This window comes from Gorilla gorilla, chromosome 17 (genome assembly GCF_029281585.2).
Source record: "Gorilla gorilla gorilla isolate KB3781 chromosome 17, NHGRI_mGorGor1-v2.1_pri, whole genome shotgun sequence".
Taxonomy (NCBI): domain Eukaryota; kingdom Metazoa; phylum Chordata; class Mammalia; order Primates; family Hominidae; genus Gorilla; species Gorilla gorilla.
In genome coordinates this window covers 85,953,293-85,969,898 of record NC_073241.2, presented here as the reverse complement: position 1 = coordinate 85,969,898, position 16,606 = coordinate 85,953,293, and the positions used below count along the sequence as shown (strand labels likewise).

The window sequence follows — 16,606 nt, the reverse complement described above, 5'->3', positions numbered from 1 at the left end:
GGAAGGGTGGTTCTTTTTAAACCAAAGGATCCTTATTGGTATTAGGAGAGTGAAGTTTCTGGACGTTGCCCATTAGCTGGTGGTATCTGGGCTTACCAGTTAGGCTAGTGCTAGGTGGCTGGAGATAGTTCATGCTATAAGCCTGGGAAGTCCATTTAGGAATTATGGCTTCCAGGTACCTGTTTCCTATGGGTGCCTGCCTTGGGATTACAGTGGCAAGTGTTTCTGCTCTTTATGTGAAGTATCCAATTCAGTACTGTCTTGTCTAGTCAGGTCTAGGTAGCACCAACAGGCTGTCATGCCCAGTGTCTGGTTCCAGCCCATGCTGAGGTCTGAAGGGAGTGGGTTGATGGGTGGCAGGTAGCTGAAAGAACACTTGGGAGGCCATAGGCCGGTGAAAGATGGTTTTACTCAGCAGCTCTCTTACACTGTGTGTCTTTGTCTCGGCTGCCTGCTCCGGCTCTGCCACTCCCACGCCTGCAGCTGCATTCCCTGGTCTGCAAGGCCAGCTCTCCCTTACAGGGTCAGCAGCTTAATTCTCTCTGGGCATGAGTCGAGCCATGCTGTGCTGTATGTACAGTGTCAGCAGGGCAGTTATACCTTTTACAAACAATAGTGCCTCCAAACCAGGCGATGAGCCTTCCCATGTTATAGCTACATAGCTGTGATTATATAACAAGTGGAGTTATGTGTCTGTGCTCCAAACTCAATGAGTCACACAGGATGTTTACCTCGGCCTATTCTTGACCAAATCACATCCATTTTCCTTACACTAGGTGACTGGCCCAGAGTTTCTCTGTTGGTATCCTGGTGCTGCCAACAGCCAGGAGTGATTTCTACTTCTATGTCTAAAGAGACAATAGAAGACAGTGTTTGCAGGAACTCAAAGAGGATAATGGTATGACAAGAGCTGTGGCCTTTGGTGGAGACACAGACAACCTGTGGCAACACAGTAGGAAGGGAGCTAAGGGAATTACTAACTGGATCTCATTTTCTTCTACCCTCCAATCTCTTCAAGAAGCTCGAACAGAGGATCCTATTGATGCAGTCCATGTAGGCAGGTTCCTAGGGCTGAGAGCAGAGTGAAGAAAGGTAGAGTAGATCTGGAGGGACACATAGTGTCTCTATCAGAGCTAACTTTTACAATGCCTCTTTTCATCTTGCTTCTCAAGAATCTATAATCTATCTTGCTTTCATAAGCCCTGTTCCTCCCTTCATATCTACTATAGCTGCTGTAGTGGAGACCACTTCTAGTTGCTTCTTAGGCAAAACTGGAAGGACAGTTGAGAATAATAATAATCCATCTGTTCTGGATAAATTGTGCTCCCTCACCCCACCCAAATTCATAGGTTGAAGCCCCAACCCCCAATATGACGCTAAGTGGAGATAGGACCTTTAAGGAGGTAATTAAAGTTAAGTGACGTCATCAGAGTGGATCCTTAATCTAATAGGACTGGTGTCCTTGTAAGGAAGAGAAACAGACTAGTACTGTATGTGCATGTGTGTGTGTGTGCACAGAGAAAAGGCCATGTGAAGACACAGTGAGAAGGCCGCCATTTAAAAGTGAAGAAGAGAGGCCTTAGGAGAAACCAATACCAGCAGCACTTGGATCTTGGACTCCCAGTCTCCAGAACTGTGAGAAATACATTTCTTCTGTTTAAGTCACTCAGTCTTTGGTATTGTTGTAGACAAAGACTGAGTTGTTATAGCAACCCTAGCTGACTAGCTGAATAGACACCACTGTTTATAAACATTTTTATCAAGTATCTTATGATTTGGTTCTTTATAAACATCATCCAATATGACCTTTTACCATCACAATCCTAGAAGGCAGGTGTTATTAATCCAAGGCTCACAGACAAGGAAGCTGAGGTTCTGAGAGGTTAGTAGTTTGTGCATGGCCATAAAATTTAAGTAGCAAGGCCGGTCATGGTGGCTCATGCCTGTAATCCAAGCACTTTGGGAGGTCGAGGCGGGCGGGTCACCTTAGGTCAGGAGTTTGAGACCAGCCTGGCTAACATGGTGAAACCCCGTCTCTACTAAAAATACAAAAAAGTAGCCAGGCGTGCTGGTGTGTGCCTGTATTCTCAGCTACCCAGGGCGGGCTGAGACAGGAGAATTGCTTGAACCCAGGAGGCGGAGGTTGTGGTGGGCCGAGATTGTGCCACTGCACTCCAGCCTGAACAACAGAGTGAGACTCTGTCTCAAAAAAAAAAAAAAGCAAATATTTATTATGGGGACTTCTGTCTATTAAAACCATTACAATGTGCTGATATCACATGAAAAAGGAATGTAATTACTGTGCCTCTGGTGTGGCTGGGTTCAGTTAAGAATTAATTATTTTAATATGTTTCTGCAACACCTTTAGCTTTCTCTTTTCACATGTCCTGGGCTTCAACTATCACCCAATCTGATGACTCAAATCTGTAATGTCATCCTAGTCCTTTTTCTTTAGTTCCAGGCTCATCCCTCTCACGATCTACTATATCTCTCACTTGGATGTCCTACAGGCATTTTAACTCATTTTTAAAAAGCTACACGATTGAAATGTTTGAGTTATCTTAAACTCCTCTGTCATCTCACTAAATTGGACCAATAATTGTTTCTCAAACATGTTCCTTCCTCTTCATTTCCACTGCAGATGCTTTCCTAATTTAGTTCCTGGATCACCACAGTATCCTCCTAAATGGATCTCACTGCCTTCCATCCTCCTTGATGCTACCTGAGGGCTTTTCTGAAGACACTTTTTCTTTTTCCATTTTTTTTTTTTTTGAGACAGGGTCTGGCTCTGTTGCCCAGGCTGGAGTGCAGTGCCGCAGTCATGGCTCCCTGCAGCCTTGACCTCCCCAGCTCAAGGAATCCTCCCACCTTGGCCTCCCGAGTAGCTGGGACCACATGTGCGCGCCATGACACCCGGCTACTTTTTTGTATTTTTGGTAGAGACGGGAGTTTCACCACACTTGTAATTGCAAAATTGCCCTGAAATGATTTTTCCATTCTCTTCCCGACAAAATCCAAATTCCTTAGCTAGTCATTATCTGACCTCGGCCTTCCCTCCAATGTCATCTCCCCAGCTAAGTCCAAAGACAGATAATTTGCCACCTAGCCTAATATTTAAAAGAGTACACTGGCGTTAGCCTGTCTTGACTTGAAATGAAATCACAGAACCTACTTCACAGGGATTAAATGAACTAGTACACATATAAATAACTTATGTCTTGCCTGGTACATCATGTGGTAAATATTAGCTATTCTTCTTATCCACCCTCTCAACTCATGCATTTGCACCTGGTGGTCCCCTTGCCTGGAATATTACCTCTCACCATCCATCTAACCCCTGCTTCTCTTTCAAGATTCAATCCAGGAGTCAGATTCCTAGCAAGTTTACCCTGCCCCACCCTTCCATCTCGTTAGTCTTCACCGCTTCCTATTTGCGTCGGTCACTAGACCGTGAACTTCCTAAAGGAGGGATAGTGTCTTCATCTTTTTGGTGAAAACCTAAAGACAGGTGCACGATACTTTCTGAATGACTGCACAGAAAGCGCCCCATATGTAATTAAGTCTGTTAATAAATATTCCTAAACGTTATTTTGTCTTGTGTGTAGACCTGCCCCGAATACAGTACAGGAGCATCTTCAAAGTACTTCCAGTGGGTGCCCTGGACAGCAGCTAAGAACCCCGGGGTAAAACGAGTTTCCTCTCTACTGTTACAAATCAGAAACCTCCTCGGTAAAAGCCTCAGATCTGGGAAACGCGGATGCACATGCCAACTTTTGCGTCTCAGTCTGCGCCTGCGCACGTGACCTCTACACGTCTGCCTCTGCGCCTGCGCCGCTCAAGTTAGCGCGAGGCTACTCAGTCGAGGGTGGGACTACGCTTCGCGTTTTGGGATTGGGCGGTGAAGGCCAAACCGGACGGCGCGGAAATGACGTCACGCCGGCGGCCCTGCCGCGCGGTGGCTGCTGGGTGCCGCACGCCTTCCCATCCTTCTCCTCTCCCCTCCCCCATCCCTCCCCGCCCCCTCGGCCGCTCCGCTCCCTGGCGTGACTCGGCACTGAGAGTCCCGGGAGAAGACTCGGCGGTCGCCACCTCTTCTGTCCAGGCCTCGGCCTTCCTGAGCATCTCTCCTTCCTCTCCCAGATCGTCTTCTCCTTCAGTTTCGAAGCCAGTGGCGTCGCGGCCACCCTGCCGGGCTCTCTGTGAGGATGGTGGGGGTGAAGCCCGTCGGGAGCGACCCGGATTTCCAGCCAGAGCTGAGCGGCGCGGGCTCCAGACTCGCCGTGGTCAAGTTCACCATGAGAGGGTGAGGCCAGGCTCGAGCTCTGTGGGTTCTCGTCTGTCCTTCCTTGCTTTCCTTTCACTCTTTGTTGGCCCTGGTTTCCTAGCCGTCTGCTGCCCCGGAGTGTCCGGCAGTCGCCGCAGCCCCAGGAGCTGCCGGAATTAGGCCTCGTTTCTCGGGTGTGAACCCCCATTTATGCACAGGGGTTCCTAGACGGGCTCGGGGGCCTGGCTGGCCGGCTTCTCCAGCTCAGGAGATTCCTCACCTGCTCCTTTTCAATTCTTTGACAAACTGGTTTTGGGGGTGGCCCGCCCCTATTCCTTCCAGCCTGTGGGAGTCTCCGCAGCCACCCTTGCCTGAGCCTGACCCCTTCTTTCTGCGGAGCCAGCTGTCATTTGCATCTCCAGAGCTCCAAAAGCTTAATTTACCGAACACTTTGTTTCTCTTCGCCACCTACCCCTCTCTAAAGCCTTTGAAGATTCAGATGGGGCGATCTAACTAATATGCGTAGCTCTGAGTCCTGAATTTCTGCTAATGCATTTCGAACTAAGTTAACGTTGGGTTAGGGTGCTTTTTAAATTATTTGAACTTTTTTCTTCCTCGTTCGGCCACTAACTTGTAGCTTAGGCTCCCCTATGTATGCGATTGCAACTGGTCATACACGACAGTACATACATAATATATTTCAGGTGGACAGTTGGCCGGATGTCTTAGTTTGACCAGGCTCTGTTTTTTCACTTAAGAGGACAGGGATCTTGAAAAATGTTAACTGTCTTTGGTAAATATCAGCAAAATTATAGGTCGTAGAAACGGTGGACCTTTTATAGTGGATGTGTAGTAAAGTTCCTGTGTAAGAATGAAATGTTGGAACTCGGCGTTGAGAACCAAGATTTCAGCGTGTGTGTGTGTTTCACAGATCTCTCCTTGTATATGTCGATACTATTTAGTTAGAAGTATGAGAGGTTTCCGCTTTATTTTCCTTGACCCCTTGGCGTTATTTATACGTCTAACTTGGAGCAGTCTACTGCTGGTATCACTGTTTATGTAACACACTTTCTTGTCCAAATAACTGTATAAACACAAAATTCCATTTTGAATTTCAGAGCAAAAAACAAAGTTTCCACTAGATGGTTCACTAAATGTTGAGTATATAAATGGTGGCATTAGGATTATATCGTTTTAGGGAATGGATGCAGATAGATATGAAAACAAGTTAAGACTTATTTTTGGACCAGTCTCTCTTACGCTGATTAGGGAATGGATGCAGATAGATATGAAAACAAGTTAAGACTTATTTTTGGACCAGTCTCTCTTACGCTGAATTGAAAAAGGATAGTACCTTGCGTTTCATTCACATGGTGGGCTAGAGTACCCATATGATACACGGAATTTTGCATTTACTAAATTTGAAAGGATAAGTGATGTCATATATATAAAACACCTAAAAAGAATGTTAGAATTCTATAAGTGTGTCTTCTCATTTTTAGCAATTTTGTAATGTCTGTATTCTTAATAATAGGGGAATACCTGTAGTACATTAAGTATCTAGGCCACAGTGGAAAAGGGAAGATAGGATTTCAATAAGGAACCTCACCTCACTTTTAGTTCACTTTTCTAATTCTGGCCCGTCGAAGCTTTTATACTTTTGTCCCTCAATGATATATTGTTTTTCTCCCTTACCATAGCAGTGGGAGAGATAATAGAATAATAAATAAATATTGATTGAAGTGAGAAGACTGGGGAAACATTGCTGCGAAGGAAGGTTTTTTCTATCAGTGTGGTGTCACTTAAGCGTAAGCATAACTGCAGACATTGATTGCTAAAGAACTGTTACATTTAAAAAGATATTTTAGTGGAATTAAAATTTTTTTTCTTTGTAAAAACCGAGGGAAAATTAATGTTTGGGTTTAGAGTAAGTTCAAAAGCATATTTATATTACGTTTACAAATCTGGTAAGATTATTGTATTTACCTTTAATATTCCTCGAACTTATTGGCCATTAATACATCCTGTCTAAACTCATTGTCAATAGGAACCCAGAATTATGTATATGACGGGTCAGTATTAGACTCAGAAACAACTGTATTCAGTAAAATCTTGTAAGAAACCTCTTAGATCAAAGTTAATGCTGTCCCAGTTTAGACTGAGGGCATAGTTTCTCCAGCACCTATTTCATTTCCTTTCCAACCCTATTTTAAACCTTTTTTCTTTTTTTTTAACTTCTATGCTTTATCCACTCTCAGTCTAAATTTTACTAAAATGATACATGGATTGTTCTCCTGTGTAAGAATCTTTAGTGGCTTATGATAAAATATATATAACATAAATTTGACCATTTAGCCATTTGTAAGAGTATAATTCATTGGCATTAAGGACAGTCAGCCCTGTGTATCCATGGATTGAACCAAATGTGGATAGAAAATATTTGGAGAAAAAAAATTGCATTTGTGCTGATCATGTACACACTTTTTTCTTGTCATTATTTTCTAAACAATGCAGTATAACAACTGTTTACATAGCATTTACCTTAGGCATTATAAGTAATCTAGAGATGACTTAAAGTATATGGGAGAATGGTCGTAGGTTATGTGCAGATACCATGTCATTTTCTATTAGGCCCTTGAGCATCTGTGATTTAGTGTCTTGCTGGAGGTCCTGAAACTAATCCCCCGGATACGCAGACATGACTATACAGTCACAATGTTGTGCCACCATCACCACGGTTTCCTATAACTTTAGACAGAAATTCTATATCCATTAAAGGATAACTCCCCATCCTTACTTCTCCAAAGGGACAAAACTGTATCCATTAAGCAGTAATTTGCCCCTCCCCATCTACCTCCTTGGTAACTTCTATTCTGCTTTCTGTCCCTATAAATTTGTCAATTTGTGGCACCTAATATAAGTGAAATCGTAACAATATTTGTCCTTTTGTTTTTGACTTCACTTAGCATAGTATTTTCAAGGTTCATCCATGTCTTAGTATGTCTCAGAATTTCATTCTTCCTTATAACTGCACAACATAATCCATTTATTTATATGGCAAATTTTGTATACCCGTTCATTTTTTGATGGACATTCCAGTTGTGTCTTCCTTTGGCTGTTGTGGATAATGCTGCTAGGGGACATTGCTATACAGGGATGTCTGCTTGCTTGCTTGCTTTTCTTTTTTCTTATTTGTTAGAGACAGGGTCTTGCTCTGTTGCCCAGGCTGGAGTGCAGTTTTGAGACGATGGCTCACTGCAGCATTGAATTCCTGGCCTCAAGCAATCCTCCCACATCAGCCTCTCAAGTAAATTGGACTACAGACACATACCACCATGCCCGCTAATTTATTTTTTGTTTTAGAGACTAAGTCTCACTTTGTTGCCCAGGCTGGTCTAAATCCTGGCTTCAAGCGACCCTCCCATGTCAGCATCCCAAATTGCTGGAGTTACAGGTGTGAGTCACTGCGCTGGGCCTTCTGTGCCCATTTTTGAATTGAGTGGTTTGTTTTTGGGTTGAGTTGCAGGAGTTCTTTATATATGCTGGATGTTAATATTTAATTTGCAAATACTTTGTCCCATTCTGTGGGTTGTCTTTTTCTTGATGGTGTCCTTTGATGCATGAGTTTTAAATTTTGATGAAGTCCAATTTATCTATACTTTTGTTGCCTATGCTTTTGGTGTCATATTCAAGAAATCATTGCAAGATTCAGTGTCATGAAGATTTCTCCCTATGTTTTCATCTAAGAGTTTTATAGTTTTAGCTCTTAAGTTTAGGTCTTTGATCCATTTTGAATTAATTTTGGTATATGTCATAAAGTTAGGGTCCAATTCACTTTTTGGCATGTGGATATCCAATTTTTCCGACACCGTTTATCGAAAACACTGTCTTTTCCTCATTGAATGATCAGCACCCTTTTCCCAGAGTATTTTTTAAGGATTAAAATAGTCAAAGCTTACATATTCCTTAGTCTGTGTAAGGAACTTGTTTAAGCTCTTATATTGACTCATTCATTCCTCAGAATAACCCTAACAGCTATCCCTGTTTTACAGTTGAGGACATTGAGTCACAGAGAGGTTAAATAACTTGTTTAAGGTACCGTTAATAAATGCATCGTTTGAATTATAAAGTGCTGTTCTTGATCTTTCCAGCCTAAGGAGAAAAGAAATGCACGTTCATCTCTGTGTATCTGCACAGAGCCTGACAATTTTCAATATGCCTTTCCTTAAATAATTTACACCTCTGCCTGCAATTCATTTCACTCTCTGATATTCTTTTTGGTAATATTTTTAAACAGTGTCTCCAAATTGTTACTTATGCCCAGATACATTTTAGTGGTTATAAGTAGTACCAGTTTTGTTGTTACTAAAGGGTTAAAAGAATATACATTGTGTCGTTCGTTGTCCCCGGTCTACCCGCTCCCCCCCATTAAACAGTGTGAATGATTTTTTTTTTTTTTTTTTTTTTTTGAGATGGAGTCTTGCTCTGTCATCCAGGCTGGAGTGCAGTGGCATGATCTCAGCTCACTGCAACCTCCGCCTCCCAGGTTCAAGCAATTCTCCTGCCTCAGCCTCCTGAGGAGCTGGGATTACAGGTATGCGCCACCACACCTGGCTAATTTTTGTATTTTTAGTAGATTCGGGGTTTCACCATGTTGGTCAGGCTGGTCTAGAACTCCTGACCTCGTGATCTGCCTGCCTTGGCCTCTCAAAGTGCTGGGATTACAGGTGTGAGCCACCACACCCAGCCAGTGGTTTTTATGTTGAATTGATGAATGTATCACTTTTGTAGATAATGTTTACCATGCACTGATTTTTTTTTTTTTTTTTTGAGACAGGGTCTCGCTCTGTTGCTCAGGCTGCAGTACAGTGATGTGATCATGGCTCAATTGCAGCCTCGACCTCCTGGGCTCAAGCAATCCTCCCAACTCAGCCCCAGCAGTAATTGGAACTACAGGCACGCACCACTATGCCTGGCTAATTTTTTTTTTTTAATTTTTATTTATTTATTTTTTTTCGAGACAGAGTCTTCGCTCTCTCGCCTAGGCTGGAGTGCAGTGGCACAATCTCAGCTCACTGCAAGCTCCACCTCCCGAGTTCACGCCATTCTCCTGCCTCAGCCTCCCGAGTAGCTGGGAGTACAGGCGCCCGCCACCACGCCTGGCTAATTTTTTGTATTTTTAGTAGAGACGGGGTTTCACTGTGTTAGCCAGGGTGGTCTCAATCTCCTGACCTCGTGATCCGCCCACCTCGGCCTCCCAAAGTGCTGGGATTACAGGCGTGAGCCACCGTGCCCTGCCTAAGTTTTAAAATTTTTGTAGAGGTGGGGTTTTGTCGTGTTGCTCAGGCTGGAGATACATTGAATTTTCTTAAAGCAGATCTGCCTTTGTAGTTTGTTAGGGTTGGTTACAATCTAAGAAGGATGTCAGTGTATATTAGGATGTTGAGTTCTAATAGTTACAATAGCTTGTCCAAATAATTGTATATTAAACATATGTTAATTACATACCACAAAATTACTGATAACTGAAGGAAGTTTATTGAAGTACAGAGTTAGCAGGCCCAGTAGTCCATAGGAACCAGGCAGAAAACGTTAGCAAGTAGCTGTAAGACTAGGGCATATTGAAGCCCTGGAGAACAGAGTTGCTTTATTTGTTAACTTTTTATTGAAGTGCAAATATACAAAAATGTGCAAGAAATAGATCATTAACTCCAGACTCCTCGCACTGTCCCAAGCTTCTTCCCACTACTCTTGAATTCTGACACTAAAGATCAGTTTTGCCCGTATTTGAACTTTATAGAAACAGAATCATACAGTTATGTAGTTTGTCTGGCTACCTTTCAAGAGTGTGTACACAGTTTAATCTTGGCAATTGATTTGGAAATAACAGTGAAAGGCACTGTGTAGGACATTGTTTTGGACTTTTTAGCATAGCTGTTAAGAGTTGGGTTCTGGGATCTAATTTAAGCTTACTAATTTGTTGTTCTTTAGAGTCATAAAGCTTAAATGAGGCGGCATGAGTTTGTGAATGCGTAACATATAGTAAGTGCCCAATGAATGCTAGCTGTTTTATGTAATTAATAATACCAATTGTGATTAAGCCTGCCCATTAGTAAACATAGCACATGTATAAATTGCTTAAAGTTTTACCCTGCAGGAAAAAGAGAAAAAAATTCTTTAATTGTGGCTTTAGAAAGCATATTATCCACTTACCAGTTGTGTGTATTGACACAAGTTGTTGCTCAAGATAAGACACTTATCTTGAAGGGAAGGACAGTTAGCTAGTTCATGAAATGGAATTTATTTTATATTATGACTATAGTAAAAAGTGTATTAAAAAGAAGCTAATGCTCTTTTAAAGAAAGCTGATCTTGGATTGTATTTAGGAATTGCCTGTTCTAGTGGTGGCCCTGCCGCCAACTAGGATGTTTGGTGTTGGGCAGGTCATCTTCTGATCTTCAGTTCTTACTTAATGGTTAATTATATTAGGTTATGTCTGTTTTAAAGTTTTAATTTTGTGGGTTCCTTTTTTTTTTTTTGAGACAGAGTTTCGCCGTTTTTGCCTAGGCTAGAGTTCAGTGGTGCAATCTCGTCTCACTGTGACCTCTGCCTCCCAGGTTCAAACGATTCTCCTGCCTCAGCCTCCCAAGTAGCTGAGATTACAGGCATGCGTTACTAGGCCCAGCTAATTTTGTATTTTTAGTAGAGACGGGGTTTCACCATGTTGGTTAGGCTGGTCTCAAACTCCTGACCTCAGGTGATCCACCAGCCTTGGCCTCCCCACAGTGCTGGGATTACAGGCGTGAGCCGCTGCGCCCGGCTGGGTTTATTTCTTTATACATTGTAGAAAGCTAGCGGTTTACTGTATTCTTTTTCTCAAACAGCATAACTCAAAATCCTTCTAACATACGCATTTTATATGTTGGACTAAGCAGATAAGTTTTCAGTCAAAGAGAAGGTTTAGAGTAGAAAAGTAACTTTTTTTTTTTCTTCATTTTAAATGTCTGGACTAGGTGATCTCTTGAACCTTTTGCAGTGAAATAAGAAATTGTAGATTGTGCAAAGGGCAGCTAATCAAGGTGTGTGCAAGAGAAAAAGGTGTAATTCTGAAATTCAAGCATACTGGGTGCATAATATTGTAGAGCTGGGAAAAGTCCTTGGAGAGTCCTTTTATTTTATACAGAGAAATCAGGTGACTTGTTCATGATCTCAGCTAATGGAAATTTGTTTACTCTCAACTGCTCCTGTTAAGGAGACAGACATCTTATGTTAAATGATCAATTGGCTGGGCACAGTGGCTCACACTTGTAATCCCAGTACTTTGGGAGGCTGAGGTGGGAGAATCACTTGAGTCTAGGAGTTCGAGACCAGCCTGGGCAACATAGGCAGACCTCGTGTCTTCAAAACATCAAAAATTGGCAGGGTATGGTGGCACGTGCCTGTAGTCTCAGCTGCTTGGGAGGCTGAGGTGGAAGGATCACTTGAGCCTGAGGGAATGAGGCTGCAGTGAGCCATGATTATGCCACTGCACTCAACCTGGGTGACAGAGTGAAACCCTAAAAAAAAAAAAGAAAAAAGAAAATGATCGATTTATTTGAATGATTGTTTTGTGAAAGTGTGCTGCTGTATATATTTGTGAGTTTGTATATATTTATGCTTCTCTGCTGATGCATTTTGATTTTTGACCAAAGTTCCAACCTCTGATGGCTAACTAAAATTAAAGAATCTAGATAAAGTTAAATCTTGAAACAGTTTTTTGCACAGTAACCATAATTTTAATAGTCTATTCAGCTGCAAGATGTGTGTCTGTAACACCAGTTAGCTCGTAAATAATTGATGAATAGAGAGATGTCAATGTGATATGGAAGTTGTATTGGTTCATGTGTGATTATTCCTAGGTAGTGAAAAATAGAAATAAAACCTTCATCTGGAAGCAGAAAGCTCTCAGCCACACAGGCAAATTCCCTCTCTTGTTTATTTTAAGAAAGTTAATGAAGTTAAATAAGAGTGCCTACACCTAGCGCTTGTTCCCCAGAAGGGTTTATTTTCAGTGTTGCATTTTCTCCTGTCCCTTCCTTAATGGCAGCCCCACTGGCTCAGAGCTCCACTTCAGTCTGCTTTGTCACAACACCTGTAAGCATCATTTCCAGTTGATTTTGTTCTTTTCAAATATTCCCCAAGGTCGCTTCCAGCTCTGAGCCACATGCTGGGATGTCCATCTTTTTCCTGAATCCTAGTTACTGTCTTTTTTTTTTTTTTCTTTTCCAAGTTGGAGTCTTGCTCTGTTGCCCAGGCTGGAGTGCACGATCTTGGTGACCTTGGCTTAACTACAACCTTCTGGGTTCAAGTGATTATCCTTCCTCAGCCTCCCGAATAGCTGGGACTATAGGCATCCGCTATCACGCCTGGCTAATTTTTGTACTTCAGTCGAGATGGGGTTTCACCATGTTGGCCAGGCTGGTCTTGAACTCCCAACCTAAAGTGATCCACCTGCCTTGGCCTCCCAAAGTGCTGAGATTACAGGCATGAGCCATCATCGCGCCCAGTCTGGTTACTATCTTTCTTACTGATCTTGTTACAAAATTGCATGGGTTTCAAGTAGTTTGCCACGAACTTATTTTTCCCATAAATTCTCTCTTTTTGGTGTGTGTTTTTGCAGGAGGGTGGTTTTCATGAATGGATATATTGTACTATAGAATGGATACCTCTGTAATTTGTGACACCTGTGTAAATGCAGTTAACACTAAATTCTTTATTCTCAGCTCATTTAATATTTTAAAATGAAAATACATATTCATCACAAAAAAGCAAAGGATGCAGAATTATGGATACTAACTGTTCATTGTGCCTGTCTCTGTCTTTTTACCCCCTATGCATTTATATATATACATAGGTTTGAAATGTGATCCTAGAGAACGTTTTATAATGAGACTTTCTTCCCCCCTAAACACTGCACAGTATGAGGCTGGGGTGCAGTGGTGTGATCTTGGCTCACTGCAACCTCCGCTTCCCGGGTGCAAGTGATTTTCCTGCTTCAGCCTTCTGAGTAGCTGGGATTACAGGCATGCGCCACCATGCCTGGCTAATTTTTGTATTTTTAGTAGAGATGGGGTTTCACCATGTTGGCCTGGCTGATCTAGAACTCCTGGACTCAAGTGATCCGCCCATCTGGGCCTCCCAAAGTGCTGGGATTATAGGTGTGAGCCAGCGTGCCTGGCCCCTGTCATAACTTTTTAAACTAGTTTTCCATTAATTGCCATTTAAATTGTTTTCTAACTTTACTATTACAAACATGTTACATTGAACTTCCTTATACTACATGTTATTGTGAAATAGAGTAAGTGTTGTTAAAATGGAATAGACTTTCAAAAGGGCAATTATTGGGTCTTGGCTTGTGTTCATCTAAAATGAATAGATATGACCCAATCAGTGGCCTTTGAAAAACAGTGTAGTGATATATATTCCCATTTATAAAGTTTAAGACTAATTTTAGTTGACTGTAAATATTATTTTCTTAGATTTTTGGTGTATGGCTTTCAGGATAACACAAGGTGAAATGCTGATTGAAATGTTAAGAATGTGGAGTTGATCACAACTTGAGTTTTAACATTTGTTTTTATTTTGTGCATTAGAATTTGCTTTTTCTTGCATTTCTTATTTCTGCAAACTTTTATTGAGACATACATGGCACACAATTAGAAATGTATAGTTCAATTAATTTTCACAAACTGAACACACCTATTTAATCAGCTTCCAGACAAACAAAACATTGCTAGCCTGCAGAAGTCTTATTCTATCAGTAACTCACTAAGGTAACCATTGTCTTGATTTCTGATACCATTGATTGGTTTTGTCTGTATTTGAACTGTATGTAGTCATATAGTATACACTAGTAGTTGCTTTCTTTCCTCAATGTTATTTGTGAGGTTCATCCATGTTTTTGCAAGAGGTTTTACACCAGTTATTTTCATTATTGTGTAGTATTTCATTGTATAACTATAATTAGCTTACCCATTCTTCTGTTGATAAGAATTTAATTGTTTCTGATTTTTGACTCTTAGAACTATTACTAGTAATACTTTTTCATATGTTCTGAGGTGAACATGTCTCTTAGATGTATCCCCCAGGAATGTTGATGGGTTGGTGTATTTTAGCAGTTTGGTTTTTTCCCTCCAAAATGGTTAATACCAGCTTGCACTGTCACAGTATATAAAAGTTTAGTTGCTCTGCATTCTTGACAATACTTAATTCTTCTTGTAGCTATTTTTGCTGAGTTGGTTTTAATCTGCATTTCCCGGGTATCCCTGATGACTAATGAAGTAGAACATCTTTCCTGCTTTATAGAAAGTTTTTGACTTTATTTATTGACTGTTTGGATAATCTCATTTGTCAAGTACCTATTCAAGAGTTCATTCTTTTTCTTTTGGGTTTCAGTCTTCTCCTTGTTTTGTAGGAGTTCTTTACGTATTAGAAGTATAAGTCCTTTGTTTGATATGTTTTGCAAATACTTTTTCCTAGTCTGTTAAAGACATTTTTTATGAATAAAAGGTTTTAATCTTCCAGTTTATCAAATATAGTCCAGTCTGTCAAACCTTTTTTTTTTTTTTTTTACTACTTCTTGTGTTTTGTATTAGAAATCATTGCTTAGTTTGAGGTTTTGAAAGTGTCTTCCTGTATTTTTTCCTAAAACCCTCATTGTTTCACCTTTTACATTTAGATCTACAACCCATCTGGAATTGGTTTTTGTGTATGGTGTGTTGAGATTCATTGCTTTTCCTGTATGAGCATATAGTTGATCTAGCAGTATTTATTGAAAAGACCATCCTTTTCCCACTGCAATGCTACATCAAGTTTTTCAGACATCAGAGTACTGTATGTGAGATGGGTCTGTTTCTAGACTCTTCTTTCAAAGGAAAACTGATCTGATCATTTTGCTTATTCTTGTACAAGTACTGTATTCTCTTAATAAAGGTTTATGATAGTTCTTAAGATCTGATAATATAATTTTTTCAGATTAGAACCTCAAAACGACTTGGGCTGTCCTTGGCATTTCTCTATAATTTTTAGAATGGAAATTTGTTAATTTCTACAAGAAAACCTGCTGAGATCTTACATCAGTTGTAAAGATCAAATTGAGTAAAATTGGTATCTTGGCAATATTGAGTTTCAAATTCATAAGCAGAGTAAATTCCTCCATTTATTTAGGTTTTCTTTAATTTCTCTCAGTGAGAACAAAGCTGGAAGACTTAACACTATTAGTTATGAAGACTAAATGTAACATCTGGGCTCATTAAGACAGTATAGTATTGATACAAGTATATGTAAATAACTTACTCAAATAGACCAGAGAATCAGGCCTAGGGTTATGGTTCATGCCTGTAATGTCTGCACTTTGGGAGGCCCAAGGCAGGAGGATCACTTGAACCCAGGAGTTTGAGACCAGCCTGGGCAATATAGTGAGACCTTGCTTCTCAAAAAAAAAAAAAATTTTTAGCTTGGTAGCTGGGTGTGGTGTCATGCACCTGTAGTTGCAGCTACTTGGAAGGCTGAGGTGGGAGGATTGCTTGAGCCTGGAAGATTGAGACTGCAGTGAGCCATGATCATGCCACTGTACTCTGGCCTGGGTTATAGAATGAGACCTTGTCTCCAAAAAAAAAAAGACCGGCTTGGTGGCTCATGCCTGTAATCCCAGCACTTTGGGAGGGGCCAAGGCAGGTGGAACACCTAAGGTCAGGAGTTCGAGACCAGCGTGGCCAACCCAGTGAAACCGTGTCTCTACTAAAAATACAAAAATTAGCTGGGCGTGGTGGTGGGCACCTGTAATCCCAGCTACTGGGGAGGCTGAGGCAGGAGAATCAGCCCAGGAGATGGAGGTTGCAGTGAGCGGAGATCACTCCATTGTACTCCAGGCTGGCCGACAGAATGAGACTCTTGTCTTAAAAAAAGCAAAAAACAAAACAAAACAAGAAACAGAGAGTCAAAAGCCAGCAATATCAGTGTTTGTTCTATTTTATGTTTAATTGACGAGTGCTTTAGAATTACAATCTTTAGTGTTATTTTACTTAATTTTCCTTTTCTAACAGGTGTGGGCCATGTTTGAGGATTGCCCCAGCATTCAGTTCTATGAGTAATAAATATCCACAGGCTGTTTTCTTGGAAGTCGATGTACATCAGTGTCAGGTAAGGGAAAGGAATCTTTTTTTCTTTTTAATTTACTTTTGAATAAATTTGAAATCCAACATTAATATTCTTCATTTATCTCTTGATGCACATAGTACTTATTCCTTTGAAGATAGGAAGATGTTATGTTGATGTCATTATTACAGATGTCATTATGGCTGC

At 41.0% G+C, this 16,606-nt stretch overlaps 1 protein-coding gene across 3 annotated transcripts in view; it reads left to right on the top strand.

The window, feature by feature from the left end:
* Window positions 1–16,606, top strand: part of TXNL1 (thioredoxin like 1) — a 48,514-nt gene that overhangs the window by 8,537 nt on the left and 23,371 nt on the right. For all 3 annotated transcript variants that reach the window (XM_004059461.5, XM_063699245.1, XM_055368198.2), the window contains exons 3-4: window positions 3,606–4,303; window positions 16,348–16,444. In XM_004059461.5, coding sequence (XP_004059509.1) covers window positions 4,206–4,303; window positions 16,348–16,444 — 195 coding nt within the window. In that variant the 5' untranslated portion in view covers window positions 3,606–4,205. The remainder of the gene's footprint in view (window positions 1–3,605; window positions 4,304–16,347; window positions 16,445–16,606) is intronic.